Source organism: Camponotus floridanus, unplaced genomic scaffold (assembly GCF_003227725.1).
Source record: "Camponotus floridanus strain SB8 unplaced genomic scaffold, Cflo_v7.5 scaffold142, whole genome shotgun sequence".
NCBI classification, from domain to species: Eukaryota; Metazoa; Arthropoda; class Insecta; order Hymenoptera; family Formicidae; genus Camponotus; species Camponotus floridanus.
This window is the reverse complement of record NW_020229262.1, coordinates 506972-523205: the sequence shown is the minus strand read 5'-3', so window position 1 is coordinate 523205 and position 16234 is coordinate 506972. Positions and strand designations below refer to the sequence as shown.

The 16234-nt window shown below is 29.4% G+C and overlaps 2 protein-coding genes across 6 annotated transcripts in view; one reads left to right on the top strand and one right to left on the bottom strand.

Annotated features, from left to right (window-relative positions):
* Positions 1-7692, top strand: part of LOC105258661 (probable cytochrome P450 6a13) — a 31272-nt gene extending 23580 nt beyond the window's left edge. For 4 of the 5 annotated variants that reach the window (XM_025406406.1, XM_025406405.1, XM_025406404.1 and 1 more), the window contains 6 exons: positions 1663-2038; positions 2244-2769; positions 3677-3898; positions 4075-4326; positions 4440-4468; positions 7138-7692. In XM_025406406.1, coding sequence (XP_025262191.1) covers positions 1703-2038; positions 2244-2769; positions 3677-3898; positions 4075-4326; positions 4440-4468; positions 7138-7377 — 1605 coding nt within the window. In that variant the 5' untranslated portion in view covers positions 1663-1702 and the 3' untranslated portion in view covers positions 7378-7692. Of the gene's footprint in view, positions 1-1662; positions 2039-2243; positions 2770-3676; positions 3899-4074; positions 4327-4439; positions 4772-7137 lie in introns of those variants that run through there. The other variant, XM_025406407.1, reaches the window with a different exon arrangement.
* A 7103-nt stretch (positions 7693-14795) lies between these two features.
* On the bottom strand, positions 14796-16096 carry LOC112637199 (THAP domain-containing protein 3-like). The gene is made up of 3 exons (XM_025406418.1): positions 15310-16096; positions 14951-15170; positions 14796-14866 (listed from the first exon to the last, which is right to left on the bottom strand). Exons 1-3 carry the CDS (start codon positions 15378-15380, stop codon positions 14858-14860), a joined length of 300 nt encoding a protein of 99 aa, XP_025262203.1. The 5' UTR covers positions 15381-16096; the 3' UTR covers positions 14796-14857.
* Between the last annotated feature and the right edge of the window lie 138 nt (positions 16097-16234).

Genomic DNA, 16234 nt, shown 5'->3' with positions numbered 1-16234 from the left:
CATTTGGAAAAACATATCAGATTGCAAAGGCTCCATAATTAGGTCCAGGAGCATAAAAATAACATTAAATTCTTGAAAGTTGCCAGTAGATAAAATAAAAGACGTAATTAAAAACGGTATTTCTTCGTGGTTTTTTCAAAAGTACGATTGTCGCTACTATAAAACGTTTATCTACTTTTGAAAAAACCATGAAGAAATACCATTTTTAATTACGTCAATAAAAATTAGTTAAAAGGTTTCAAGGACCGACACAATGGTGAAATTTGTGCAAAAATAGAACGGTTATTTCAAATTAATAAACCATATAAAAATGTTTATTTAATGTCGAACAACAAAGTGATAGTAATAAACATAAAAATTAAAAGTCAATAATAAAATGTAATAATAAAATGTACATAAGTTTCGGAAAAACGCATACCAAAATAAATGGTACTTACAAAATCAAAAAAGTCGGAAGCAAAAATACGTAACAGATGATTCAAACAATCAATTAGAAGAGAGCGCAACGCATTAACGGTAATAGTCGAAGTATCACAACAGAAAACCGAATACAAACCCACACCCCATATCCTCAGTGTCAACAAAGAACACGCTGCTTATCTCGAAAGCAAAAACCGAAGGAAAATCCCACACGCAAGTCCACGTTCATTTACAATTTAAAAAAGAAAAGCAGTCAAGGATGCATAAATCAATGACTAGTTGGAAACTTAATGGTCCTTAATGTGTGTAATGAAAGGCTTAATTGAGGTGATCGCCTATAAAAGAAAAAATAGGTGGAGCAATATATACTTTAACAGCAATCCGGAAATTAAAACTAATAATAAGAAAATCTAATAAAAATTACATATGGGTCTCCAAATTGAAAGTAATCTCAAATTAAAAAATCTTACGAAGGGAGAACAAGTTAAGCAGAACTTAACGTTCCAATAAATAGCGTCGAACTGAAATATATGAACACGTATAGACGAGTAACGAGAAGCATCAAAAGAGGGAGGAAGAGCAAACGTCACAGAAGGAAAAAAAGACAGAACGAAAGACAAAAAGAATTTGGTTCGCGTTTTTCCGAAACTAATGTACATTTTACCACTGACTTTTAATTTTTATGTTTATTACTGTCACTTTGTTATTCGACATTGAAAAGGATCCGAATTGGATTGAAACGCAACATTTGTCGTGTTTAAATTAAATAAACATGTTCATATGGTTTATTGATTTGAAATATCCGTTCTATTTTTGCATACATTTCACCATTGGTCCTTGAAGCCTTTTAACTAATTTTTATTAATTTTATTTAACGGATCTTTATTTTATTACAATAATTGTTATCCTTAAAATACATTAATAAATTTTAAATAAAAAGTAATTTGCATGTCATAATTTGAATGCGTTACATTTTACGAAACTGCATTACTCTTTTCTTAACAATTTAAAAAATTATAAATTGTTACAAATTCTTACAATTTACAAATTATTTACACATACCTATAAGTGACCTATTGATTATTCCGATATCGATAAAATCTGATTAAAAAATTAGTTACAATAAATTTATACTTTGTTGAATATGCATTTAATGCTTATTAACCTTTTTATTTTGGATTTGTTAAAATGGATTAAACAAGTTTGAGTTTTTATAATGAAATATTATTTTTTCTTTTTTAGCAAACATCGCTCTAAATAATTGATTGGCAACAGCAGAGCAATGGAATCTTTTGAAATACTATGCGGTATTGCGGCTATATGTTTTGCTGCTTATTATTATTTTACATCAAGCTATGATTTTTGGAAGTCACGTGGCATTCGCGGTCCAAAACCGATACCAGTTTTTGGTAATTTTAAAGACGTTATTCTTAATAAAAAGTTCGCAGGAGATTATTTAATGGAAATATACAATGAGTATAAAAATGAATCCATGATTGGAATATTCACAAGAAAAACACCCATTCTTATTGTAAAAGATCCAGATTTAATTAAGGATATTCTTATCAAAGATTTTTCTAAGTTCGCCGATAGAGGACATCCTGTGTTCAGTGAAAAAGTATGTAGATAATTCAAATTTTATTATAATATTGTAATTATATAAATGTGATAACTTTATATATACTACAATATTTTCCAATAATCAAAATTATTGAAAAGATTATATTAATTTTAAATAGCCTTGAGTTTTTTCAATCAAATTATTATAATTTAATGAAATTGATAAATTTATTTGACTGTAATTGTTTTTTATTATATCGTAGGCTGATCCACTATCGCAACATCTCTTTTCTTTAGAGCCTAAAAGATGGCGACCTTTAAGGATAAAGTTGTCGCCCGTTTTTACGTCTGGTAAGTTAAAAGAAATGTTCTCTTTAATATCGGAATGCGCTGATCATCTTGAACAATATATTGAGAAATTAGTGAGCAAAAACGAGACTATAGAATGCCGCGAGGTAACGGCAAAATATACGACCGATGTAATCGGTACTTGTGCATTCGGCATCGAAATGAACGCTCTATCAGACGAAGACAGTGAATTTCGTAGGATGGGAAGAATGGTCTTCACGCCAACCTGGCAAAATATTCTACGGATGAAAATAAAACATGCTTTTCCATGGCTCTACGAAATGCTCAGTTATATCCTACCACAATCGGAAGTCAATCAATTTTTCACACGTGTTGTGACAGAAACCATAAATTACAGAGAAACAAATAATGTCATTAGGCATGATTTCATTGATATGCTGCGCGAGTTAAAAAAGAATCCAGATAAAGTGGGTGATATTGGTAAGTAACGACTGTATACTTCTATAAAAATTTTATGGTACAAGAAATTTTTATGATAATAATTTTTTTAATTTTTGACAATGTTTATGAGTTTTTGTATACAGAATGTTAGAAAAGTCTGGAAATAATTAAATATCTTGAAAACGAAACGTTTCTGAGAAAAATGCTTTGAAACAAAGTTGTAGGTTTTAAATGTTTTATTCAATGATCATATCCATTCGAGTGGAGGTGTCAAGGCGAGGGTCAAGTCCAGCATGGTTTTTTTAAATGAAAACCCCAATTTTTTATTGCATATTCTTGTAGCTGACTTCGAGAGTTTTGCAAAACACTATAATTAAATTAGTTTTCATTAAGTACTTTCCGAGGTATGAAGTTTGAAATCATTTCTTAATTACATAAACTGTAAAATATTTTATGATTCATGTAAAATTAAGATATTATTTTACTAGATATTTTTAAGATATTATTTTACTAGATATTTTATGATTTATGTAAAATTAAGATATTATTTTAAACCTCATAATCAAGAAGTACTGAAAAAATATAGTGTTTTGGAAAGCTCTCGAAATGAGCTACAACAATATGTAATAAAAAATTGGGATGTTCATTTTAAAAAAATCATGTTGGCTTTGACCTCGCCTTGACCCATCCACTCAAGATCAAACGGATATGATCATTGAATAGAATTTTCAAAACCCTGCGGATCGAAACATTTTTTTCAGAAACGTTTTGTTTTCGAGATATTTGACCGTTTCCAGACTTTTCTAACACCCTCTTTTTAAATTTATAGATTAATTGTATTATATATTAATATTATACGTTAATCATAGTTTATTCATAATTTGTAATTTTCGATGTAATATTTAAAGAATTAAAATTAATTGTGAAAAAATATATCGTTTTTCAGAGATGACTGAAAGCTTGATAGCTTCTCAAGCATTCGTATTTTTCCTTGCCGGTTTTGAAACTTCATCGACGACTATGAGTCATGCGCTTTATGAATTGGCATTAAATCAACAAATACAAGATAAGCTACGTGAGGAAATTAATCAAGAGTACACTAAGCACGATAGTAATTTAACATATGAAAATGTAAAAGAGATGAATTACTTGGATAAAGTTTTCAAAGGTACATCATTCAAAAAAAATAATTTAATAGTTTCCTATTAATTTTCAATAGCATTATGATATCAATAGTTTTATTGCAAACAAATTTTAAAACATATATATACACATTTCGATAATTTATACTTCATAAACAAATTTTCAAATAATTCTCCCTTACATTATTTTTAATATATGCAGAAACTTTACGAAAATATCCACCAGCGACATTTCTTATGCGACAATCGACATCAAGTTATACTTTCGATGATACTACACTTGACATAACTAAAAATCAAAAAGTATGGATTCCGATTTTCGCGATTCATCGAGATCCGGATATTTATCCGAAGCCAGATATTTTTGATCCAGAAAGATTTAATGACGAAGCAATACAAACTAGACATCCGATGCACTATCTACCTTTTGGTGATGGGCCAAGAAATTGTATTGGTAAAGTGATATACGTAGATTTAAATACATTTCTTTTAGTTTTGTTTGTTTTGCTTTTACATTTAATATTATTTTAATCGAGAAATTTTTCTCATTATTTTTTTTATTTTCAGGTGCTCGCTTTGCTGTTTATCAGACAAAGGTTGGTCTTATCAAAATATTACGAAACTATAAAGTTGAGATTTGCGATAAAACGCTAATACCCTACATAATTGATCCTAAAGCATTTATATTAGCACCAAAGGATGGAATACACTTAAGGATAATTAAAATTAATCGAACTTAATTTAAGCTTTAGTACAATTCTTAAGAAACAAAAGTAAAAAAATATCTATAAATTAGAATAATAATGGCACTACCATCCGCGTTGGCTCTTAATTGCTCTTCTTTCCGTATATGATGTCTTTGTAGAATAATAATAGCTATATCCCAATAGCATCAATATATTTTACTAATATTGTTATATTGTAATATACTTTATGGTGTATAAAATAATTAATAATTTGATTTAATTAATTTTAATTTATGTTCTTATATGCGTAATATGGATATAATATGTTTAATTTTAAGTTTTAATTATATATATATATTGCACATAGAAAGTGAACTATATAATGTAGATACATAAAATAATGACAAATCATATAAAATATACAATTTGTGTGCAGAATAATTTTTGTTAATTAAAATAATAAAATGTTATATAAATATGTTATATAAAATATATTAGAATACATAAAAAATATATATGTTGTATATAAAAATAATAAAAAATGAAATAAAACTAAAAATATTCATTAATGTCCTCCATGAAAAATATTTATAATTATCTTTTGAATTAAAATATCTAAAATAAAAGATCTTTCGCGAGTTAATATATCATATTAAAAAAACTGTACACAGATCACTTCTAAAAAGTTATTATAATGTCATTATCACACACACACACAATTTTAAATTAAACTTCTACGGTATTTATTGTTAAAATAATATAATAATTATGATCAAAGATAAAACTAAGTTATATTTAGCTAAGAAGAAATTGATTACGTTAATTTAGACCTTACTTTTGTAAAATCTTGAAGAAGTTTTACTAATGTATAATAACATAAAAATATATATATGAAGAAGTATGTTGAAACATTTTCCTTTTCTGATTTTAGAACATACAGAAATAACGAAAAAAAATAACATAAGTTATATGCACATTTTCGACACACATTTAATGTTTTCTTAATGTATGAACATTTTGCGATAATTGATATTATTCATCTCTATAAATAAAACTACAAGAAAATCACAAGACACGTATATAATTTTCCCAAAAAAATGAATTAAACGATTTTTAAATTTGTTTCGTTTTCCAACTTTCTACAAATCACAAATAAAACATTATCAGTAAATAGAATTAAAACAATATATTACAAAATTCAATTTTTTAATTTTTTGTTATATATTTTGTAACGGCAAGGCTTACTATTGCCTCGCAGACCGGAAATCCGTCTGCAAGATATAACAATCTTAATTATTTTTATTCGTAATTGCTAATGGATAGAGATTCAGTCTAATCACATCAGAAATTAATTAAAAAATATATATAATAATAATTCGCTACACCTTTTTTCGAAATAATAACTTATCTAATAAATAGATAAAGAAATTTAGGCTCTGTTTAATGTATTAAACAACCTCATCACTCAAGAACATCAAATCCAAGGAAATCATACCCGAGAAAAGAGCGATTAAGAGCCACCGCGGATAGTAGTGCGTAAAATTTTAAAAGATTTGTATTAAATATGTATTAAATATTTTTTTACAATACTTTTTTAGGCAATTGAATCTGACATATGTCAGTCTTTTCAAATTTCAAGATACATCTATCATATTGATGTCTATGTAAATTTTCTTATAAATTCATACTTATATATTTTAGTAAAAAAAAATTATGCGGCGCAAATCGAAAATGGATTTGAAAAATAAAAATATGTACTATACGATGTCATTGACAGAAATATTTTAAAAAAATTTGGTTTCCTTACAATATATTCATGAAGTTGGCCAAAATTGTGATTTTTGGGCCATTCAACTACAAATTACTCAAAAACTTGACGTGCCGCGGAAATTCTGCGGCTAAATTCATTTTCAACGTCACAAAATTTATTACATTCACCTACTCTACTTTTTGTAACTCTCAAATGCTCAAATTTCGCGGGCCTATGTTATTAAAAAACCGTAGTATATAAAATTATCGCATTTATAGAAATACATTTATTCGAATATTAAAATTCGAATATTATAATATACAATTTAAAATATTTACATATTACATATTACATTTAAATATTACATACTTCTTCACTGACAGTAGGAAATCCTCTGTTGGAAAATTTGGAAAAATCTTTGATAAGAATATCCTTAATCAAATCTGGATCTTTTACAATAAGAGCGGGTGTTATTCCAGTGAATATCCAATCATGGATTCTTTATACTCATAGTATATGTCCTTTAAATAATCACGTGTATACTTTTTATTAAGCATAACATCTTTATAAATACCAGAAACTGATATTGGCTTTCGACCACGAATGTCACGTGACTTCCAAAAATCATAGATCGATGTAAGATAATAATAAACAGCGAGAAATATAGCCGCAATATCGCATAGTATTTCCAAGTTCCCGTCATTCTGAAGCTGCCAATTATTTATTTCGAGCAATATTTGCTAAAAAAGTAAAAATAATATTTCGTTATAAAAATTCATTTTTTAGAAAATTCAAAATTTAATAAAGGTCTTGTCACGATCTTATTTAGGATCCATCCGCCACTGTTATTGGCACAGTGAGGATATTGTTATTCATTAGAAGGATCTTAAGAGATAGTCACTCTACATTGTGTCGTCGATACCGTTTCTCATACAAGGCCAGGCGGAAGTCAGCATGCAGTACATGCGAACATTTCCACCGACACTTATTTGGTCAGCCAGCAACCTTCCAAGGATCCTCCATAGCAATCGGCATTGCATTCATCAAGCGAGATGCCAACATCTGCTAGAGTTGCATATCACCATTTTAAAAATCGACATTAAATGTGAGATCCAGATAGCTCAGTGATCTAGAGTAGTTGCCCGGAAAGCGAAAGAATCGATTCTTTTTCCAACCATTTGCATCTCACATATTTTTCTAGTTCACAAATATTGTTTTCTAGCAATTATTCTTTAAGCTAAAAAGTGTGTGAATGCTCTATTCACATTATATGTTTCGATGCCATTGCCACGGATAGATTCTGTCGCTCATTGGCTGAATGTGCATACAGACACTTCTAACCTCTTAACACATACCCTTTATTTTTACTAGAAGATACCGAATCCGCAAAGAATTTTAAAATTTTCCATTATTTTCAGAAATTGATGTCCAATATACCGTTAACTACAAATCTTTCATATTCAAAACACATTGTTTTGTATTATTTTCAATTTCGCTTATATTTCTGTAACGTCTATATTTTATCATGTATCTATCATTATTATAAGCAGAATGGGCTATGTAATAATCTTATTGGTCAAATTATTGCCGGCTTCGATTCGATTGTTATGAAAACGTGGCTACTTGGAAAAGACGAAATGATCATAATTTTTCGTAAATTCTCGGAACATTCGGAGATTTGTGGAGATTCGTGACATATAAGCTTCTTGGAGCCGATGGACACCAATTTCTAATCTTACCGCCGTCTTGACTAATTGGACGTTTGTGCAAGTTTACGCAATAAAAAAAATTATTAAATCAAGAGGAAAAGTTTCCACTTTATCGCTCTTCAATGAGCCGTGGTTGTAACAAAACAAAGTTAAAGGTTTATGCCTTGACTTGCTGCTTTGTCGCCCGTGGAACGTGGAATTAATACATAAGAAATCAAACATGCGTATAAGAAAAATGAATTAAAGATCTTTTATAATTTATTATTAAATTATGCTTTATATTTACTAATATACTAATTCCAATGACATAAGCTTTTAGCTATTTCTACAGCCGATAATTTAAAAATTGTATAAGGCGTCTAATTTGTGTATCCAAATTCAATTTAATAAATTTTATTTATCTGAGCTACGAAGATATTTTGTCGTACTTTGTATAGTTTTAATTTTATCATTTTTCATATAAAACAAAAAATTTACAATTAGAGAAAAAGATTATTGAGACCTCAAATATGATGCAAAATGTTGTTTGCTTTATCTTTTTACCAAAAAATTAATAATATATACACAGAAAAAAAGTAAGAAAACTAAATAGCTTTCCGCACGTATTAGTACAAACTGCTGAAATTGTACTTCCATTGTTTTTTATGTCCTATGCCAATACATGACGTATAATTAATTTAAGATATACAATTCGATAACATTAAATATTTTTTTACAATGCAGAAGTATTCTAGAAAAGATAAAGTATTCTAAGAAAAGATAAAAACCGAAATGTACAAAGCAAATATTTGTTCATCGTTGTTGCTAACAAAAGTTTGAGATCTAATTTATTGATAAGATTATTTATGTATTCAAATTAAATATGAAATAACATATAGTATCGAATTAAGTAAAAATTTTATGAAAAAGGAGGGAGAAAGAGTAGTGATAATTTTTTTGGAATAAAAAAAAATAAAATTAACACAATACATTTTACATAAAGGAACATAAAGTCGGATTAAGTTGTTACGAATTTAAAAAATCGACAAAAATTTATTTCCTATAATTGGGATATAAACTAAAATAATTTTTATGAAAATATGTACAAATTTATCACATATTAATTTTTAAATATATAGCGTATATTAAATATGATCATAAAATTTTAAATATATTTTATAATATATTGTTTCTTAAATCATTTCTATCTATTGATAATGTTTTATCGCATTCTAAAAGATAAAAGGAAATCATATTTAAATTTGTTTACTTAGAATATGCATTATCTAGAAGAATTATGTATGTGTCGTATAATTCTCTTTTATCTGAATAATATATAGATTACCGTAAAATGTTCATACGTTATGTAAGAAAACGTTGAATATGTCCAAAATGTGTAAATAATTTGATATTTATTTTTGTTATTTTTTTCCGTGTCCTACAACTTGATAGGAGAAAATATATTGCGATATAATATTCTTTACAGATATTTTTGCTATCACATATATTTGCACATACATTTATATATATTATTTATATATTTTATATATTATATATTATTTATATATTATATATTGCGACGCCGTTGCCCACCTCGAGAACGTCGATTCCGAGGAGATACCGTACAAGCTTTAGCCGATACGATAATTAGATTTATAATTTCTTAAAACGGTATCTTAAAAATACGGTAGCGTACGGTATCTTAGAAGTCTCCCCGAAGGAGAATGAAATTGGGCGCCAAGCGCGGTATTTCCGTGTCATGATAACGGTACGGTAATGATAAGGTCCGATAACCCAGAGCTCAGTATGTGATAGAGGGGCAGGATTCTTTGTGAATTAGACAGAGAACGCTAGATGATTTTCAGGAGAAAGAAATAATCGACACACAATTTATCTTAATTACAATTATTTAAAATATATTGAACAGTTGTGATACAGAATAAACGATGTAACAGAGATAAGAATAATATAATAGATAAGATTCGATAGATAAAAAAAATAAAAGAAAGAAAAGATGAATTCCGGAATATAAAACAACTGACAATATGAGTTTGAAAGACAAAGAAATTAAGATTTATAACGGATGACACGAAGGTCAAATGTAATCGTAACGAAAACGATCTATTTATAATGCATGACTATAAGACAACGATGAGAGCGATATGCAAACGAATGTCTCACGAACCGCGATGAGAAAAATCAAATAATAATTAACGGCGAAGTAATCTGTAATATTCGAGATATAATAGTAATTCGGATTTCGGAACACGCTCAGAGGCACGAGCCTCGCCACAAGATTTCGATATAAAGTGAATTAGGCTTTCTATAATAATCGGCGGTAATTAGCGGCAATCAATTAAGATATAAGAATCACGATCAGAATATAGCAGACGCGTACGATTTCGGAACACATTCGGAGGCACGAGCCTCATGCAAAATTTCGATATAAATCAAACTAAACTTTATATAATATTTGACAGTAATTTATGATACTGATATTCAAAAGTGACTGATAACGAGCAAAATATAATAAGTGAGTATGATTTCAGCATACATTCAGAGGCACAAGCCTCATAAAATATTTCGATATAAATCGAATCGAATTTTTTATAATAGTCGGCGATAATTTGCGACAATAAATTTCATATATAACAAAGGTTATTATTAACGGTAATTTCAAGTACACCGGCACGAGTATTGTCTCGTATTCTTTAACGGTCTTATCACGACCTTTCGCACTCGGCGAAAACAAACTTAACTCTCGAACGAGATAATCCAAAACGAACGTTAATGGACATAAAAATTCAAATGGAGATTTCTATTCTCTATACGATTTATATAGTTCTTGCCGAGCAGATTTCGCATATACGGTAACTCTTGCTCGCAAAGAAAGTTTCACGCAAATCCCGATATTCTCTACGTTATACGGGACGGCTGGAATTTCGTCACCACGTTAAGGCTCACAATTCGGCACGAAACGTAACGGTAGAACAAAATACGGTACGAAAACGATATGGTACGATACGGTACGGTATGAAATGAACGGTACGGCAAACGACTGTCGGCACGAACCCCCTGAGAGAGACAAATCCGCGGTGTCAGCTGGCGTCCGGTAATGAAATGCGAGAGAATCACACAGGCTTTCTACAATACGACGGTACGAGATAACCGTCCTGCGACGGTATTCAGAATTTTCTGACGCCAGCTGCTCCCGAGAGAAAATCGTGCGGCTACCTATGCGGCGACTTACAATTATTCGGCGGTGGCGTCCTAGGTGGGTCGTCTCCTCGTGGTCAGAGAGTCAACTTATCGCTATCAGGGGTTACCGAACAGCATTAAAATATATACCATACTGGAACGAGCACGTCTTTGTTCTCGACCGGTCAGATGGAGATAGCTGTTCGGACCCGGATCTCTCTATCTAACCAACAGTCTCGGTTACGTGTTCACAGCTACTATTAGTTCTACAAACATTCGCCTTCATAAAAAGAAAATTTTATGCTTTAAAATGAAATTGTTGGATAATTATAAAATTTATATGTTGAAATTTATTTTTATATTATAAAATTATTTAATAAAAACAATGTATATTGTTTAATAAAAATTGTTAATATATAACATGTATGTATACATATATATTAAATAAAAAAACTTAATACATTTAAACACTTCTATATTTTATTTGTTTAAATATTATAATTTTGTTACATTTATTAATTATAATATCACAATTAAATCACAATTGAAATTAAAGTAAAACAAAATTAATATACATTTAAAATAAAATATATAATTAAAATAAAATCAAATAACAAATCACAATTGCCTCAAATTAAAATATTGCACAATGCACATTGTGACTAAAGAAAAACGAAGCAAAATAAAGATGAACAAGAAGCGATTATACGTGACTAAATAAAATAGTTTTATGCAATTTTGCGCGTTTTGTTCCACGTTCTTTTAAATGTCGTTCTGTTATTTTATTTTTTTACAAAAAGTCAAAATGCGAAGTTTTATATACTTCATTGCTATTACTTTAATTATTTGAATTTCATGCAAATCTTCACTTCCCGTATTATCAAGAAGAGGATGTTCAGGTATAAATAATTGTTTTATTTTAGGCAATAATAATTGCATGACTCTGATTACAATATTTTGTTTAAAATGATTATTCTGTATGTGACCTGAAGCCAATTCTATTTTGAAAGCTTTTTCTGTAGTTTGAACAATTTGAAATGCTGTATTTGATGGATAATAAAGTTCTCCTCGATTAACAAAAGAAGTGAATGAATTGTATTATTATTGATATTAATTGCATAAGTATGAAATGTATTACATCTTTCCATATTTCTTTCTATTAAAATATTTATGCAATGATGGCAATGTATTTCAGTAAGAAGTGTACGAATAATAGAACCTGTTATATAATATAAAATATTTTGTTGAAGAAACGATAAATTTACATTATCTATTGAATTTGATAGGGCTTGCAATTCTTCTTCATTTATATTTATGCAATTATCATCATGTATTGTACGTTTTGGCGTTCGAAATTTTAAAATAGCAGGTACTTCGTAAGTGTCACCTAAACAATTTGCATTAAAACTAGCACGTACAGAATTACGAAACAAAAGTTGCCGTAAAGCCCATTTAAACTGTAATACATTAGGATTATCATTCCATCCATCCCGTCCTCTTATGCATGAAAAAAATAATTCTAAATGATCTTGAGAACACTTATATGCTAAAAAATATCGTAAAGCGTTTACTTTTTTGTACAATAGATCGTGTGCTAAATTGTAAAAACTTTGACAATTTATAACAAATCCTAATGCAAAGGTACTTCGAGAATGGACAAAAATATTAATGTCATTCATTTTTAAACCTGAAATGTATGTGATGCTATCATCAAAAAATTGTTTGACTAATTTTAAGTTGTTAATCGTCATAGGTGACTTAAAACCTGTACCAAAACCGTTTCCTGTATTCATCGTGTCAAATAATCTATCAATGACACGAATTCTGTTGTTGCTTCACTATTTATAGAGTTTTTATCTCCACTTGTTCTAAGAAAATCTATTGCATCAGCAACACTACTACTTAATACCTGTGCTGCCGAACGTACATTCATTTTCTTATTTGAAAAATTAACGTGATTATAACTTAATTTATTAGCAAGTTTTAAATCTGCTTCTTCTTGAATTGTATGCAGTTTTTTTATATAACTGAATGAGATTAAGCCAGCTTTAGATGAAATATTTGTTTCTGCTAAGGCATTACGTGCTAATTTAACCATGTGACATGGATCCATTATACAATAAACATTTGACTTATTTTGTGGATGTTCAAAAAAGGTTTTCATATTGTCAGTAGATAGATTACATCCAAGTAATTTAAACGTTGAAAGGTTTGTTTTTGTTCCATCACATGTTAATGAACGTACTATTACGCCTACTTCATATAATTTTTCAATTGCACATTTTATTAGTTGTGCTTGCATATTTGCATTTATTTTGTTAATAAAAAAATATGCAATTGGGCATTTAAACTTATTTGTATATGAAACTATTTGAAAAACTAATACTTCTGTAGCTAAATCTTGAGAATCAATATTTAAGATATCACCATAATCAACATAGCCTCTGTTTTTATCGGTTTTTATATCATGTATAATTTGAGTACGAATTGCCATTGAGTCAAATATTAAAGCTACATCTTTCAAAAATTGCTTTTGTGGTATTTCTGTTTCTAAATATTTAAAAATTTCCGAAAGAAAACCTACTTCACAATTATAATTTCCAAGCCATTTTCGTAACATCGACGGATGTGGTAAACACAATGTTTCTCGAAGCGTGTCATATCCTTTAGGACTATAAAAATATAGTGTTAATGCAAATTGTTTCATTTCTTGCGTGTATCGTCTTTGCGTTGAAACAACATTATTATTATGATATTCATTTAAAATAATTTGTAACTTAGAATCTAAAATTATTCAATAATATTTTTTCCAGATCTGTGTTATGTTCATGATTCGTTTTTAACGTTTCAATAATGTTCCGTGTTGTTTTAATAGTTTTTTCTCGACGATGTAAACGTTTTTGTAAAATGTGTATTTTTTTCAATAATTCACCTTCTCTTCGCTCTTGTTCTCTTGCCGTCTTTATTACAGAATTTTTATTATTAGAATTTTTCACTTTATTATTAGAATTAAGCATGCAAATATCCATTTGTTCATCCACTTGTTTATCTAATATTTTTTTAGTTGTTTTTCTCTGCCAAAATCAAATAAATATTTTATACACACATGCACATATTAAAAATATTAAGATATATATTTAAAGCTATCACACACATCTGTACGTAATGTTACAAATGCCTTAAAGCGTTCTTTCACTGCTTTTCTATTTATTGAAAAGAAAGAGAAAAAGCACATTTCAAAGCATTTGTAACATAAAATAAACTCCAGTCTCTTTGGATAAACAATATTGTGTATATTCTCAATATTGTTCATTTCTCAGTGACATCAAATGTAGTAGTCTATTGTGAGATGCAATGAATGACAAATTAACTTTAATGACAAATATATTTACTTTTATGCTTCTAATTATATTACATTACCAACTTACAATATGTACAAGTATAAAAGCGTAACTAAATATATATAATATACATAAAGTTGTGTATATATCAATATTCAGATAATTGAAACAATCGCTGAATTGAGTCATTGATACATCCCGATTAATCAAATTTAAATATATATATATATATATATATATATATATATATATATGTATGTATGTATGTGTATTTTATAATAAGAATCCGGACAGAATGCATGTCTAAAATTGGAAGAAGATCCTAGAGATCCTGAAAATGTGTCTGTTATAGACAGTGTCTGGGAAAAAATTTATTTTTACAATAGTAAATTAAAATATTTTCAATAAACCATACCTCAATATTCTCTTTATCTGCATCATTGCTAGATGTTACATAAAAAATTGATGGACTTGCATCTTTGAATAATACATTTCTTGCTGTTCGTAATACATAGGAATCATGTGAAAAATGCTTGCTACATATATATGTGTGCTGTTTTAGGGGCAAGTCCAACAAATCTTTTGGTATAGACATTATCCATTTTTTATATTTTTTATCATCTTTCATAGGAAAGCTGAAAAATATTTATTGAATACTATAAAATTTGCATACACAAGCACATGCACACACGCACATAATTATACATATATATCTATATATATTTATACATTATAAAATATAAATAATATATTTATCAGTTTTAATTTTAATACCTGTGAAAAGAAAATTCCATACTGCTATCGCTGCTGTTTAAACAATTTTTTAGGCCACAAATTTTTCCCATACTTGACAGATAACAAATTGTCCTATATGTATATATGTGTGCGCAAGGCGAATATTTTCAACTAAGAGAGTAGACGAGATAGAAAGAGAAATCCGGTACCGAGTCACTGCCTTGTCTGACCGTTTTGTCGAATGGAGGGGGTAGCCTGTGCGCCTTCCAGTATGGTATATATTTCAATGCCAAACAGTGACAATAACGGAATGGTTCCGCGAGGTCCTCGAGTCCCGCGCCGATTTTCCGCGCATCTCGTCGATTTTCGTCGAAAAAGGGGTCGATACTCCGCCTCTTCAAAATTCGAGCTGCTGGACGGCGGATTGCCCTTTCGCAGGGATTCAGAATTCGACGAAGATGATACCTTAACGGTATTGGCTTCTCAGCTCGGACTCGGCAGGCTGGCTAGGCCGTATCCTCGTCCGTTTTCGGAAATACTTCCGTTCCCAGTCTGCAGCCTGGGAGGTTGTCCGTCATGATTCTCTGCCGTCATTATTCTGAAAATTTTCGGAATTAATATTGCTCTGATACACGACTAGCGGCGGCGCGGGATCTCGATACGTGACCTGTTTTTGAGGAAGCCTCGGTTCATTCTTCCCTTCTTCGTCTCTTCTTTTCGGTATCTATGGGATCTCTCCACACATTGCGGTATTGCACGCTTGCCCAGGTCGCCGCACTTCGCTCAAGAACCTTAAGTCTATACTAAAATTAATCTTAACGGATAATTATAGTCTCCTCTCAGGCGCGAGGGACGACCCCGCGCACGTTTTTTCCCCTCGGCGGGGTCACAGTGACGTTACTCAAAAGCGTCACGTCACAATATATATATATATATATATATATATATATATATATATACAGGA

Bases quoted from the DNA above. Each gene is read 5' to 3' on its own strand.
- LOC112637199 (XM_025406418.1), bottom strand. From the start codon at position 15,380: ATGGGAAAAATTTGTGGCCTAAAAAATTGTTTAAACAGCAGCGATAGC. The intron at 15,171-15,309 runs GTATTAAAATTA...AATATTTTTCAG, and splicing joins ATGGAATTTTCTTTTCACAG to CTTTCCTATGAAAGATGATA.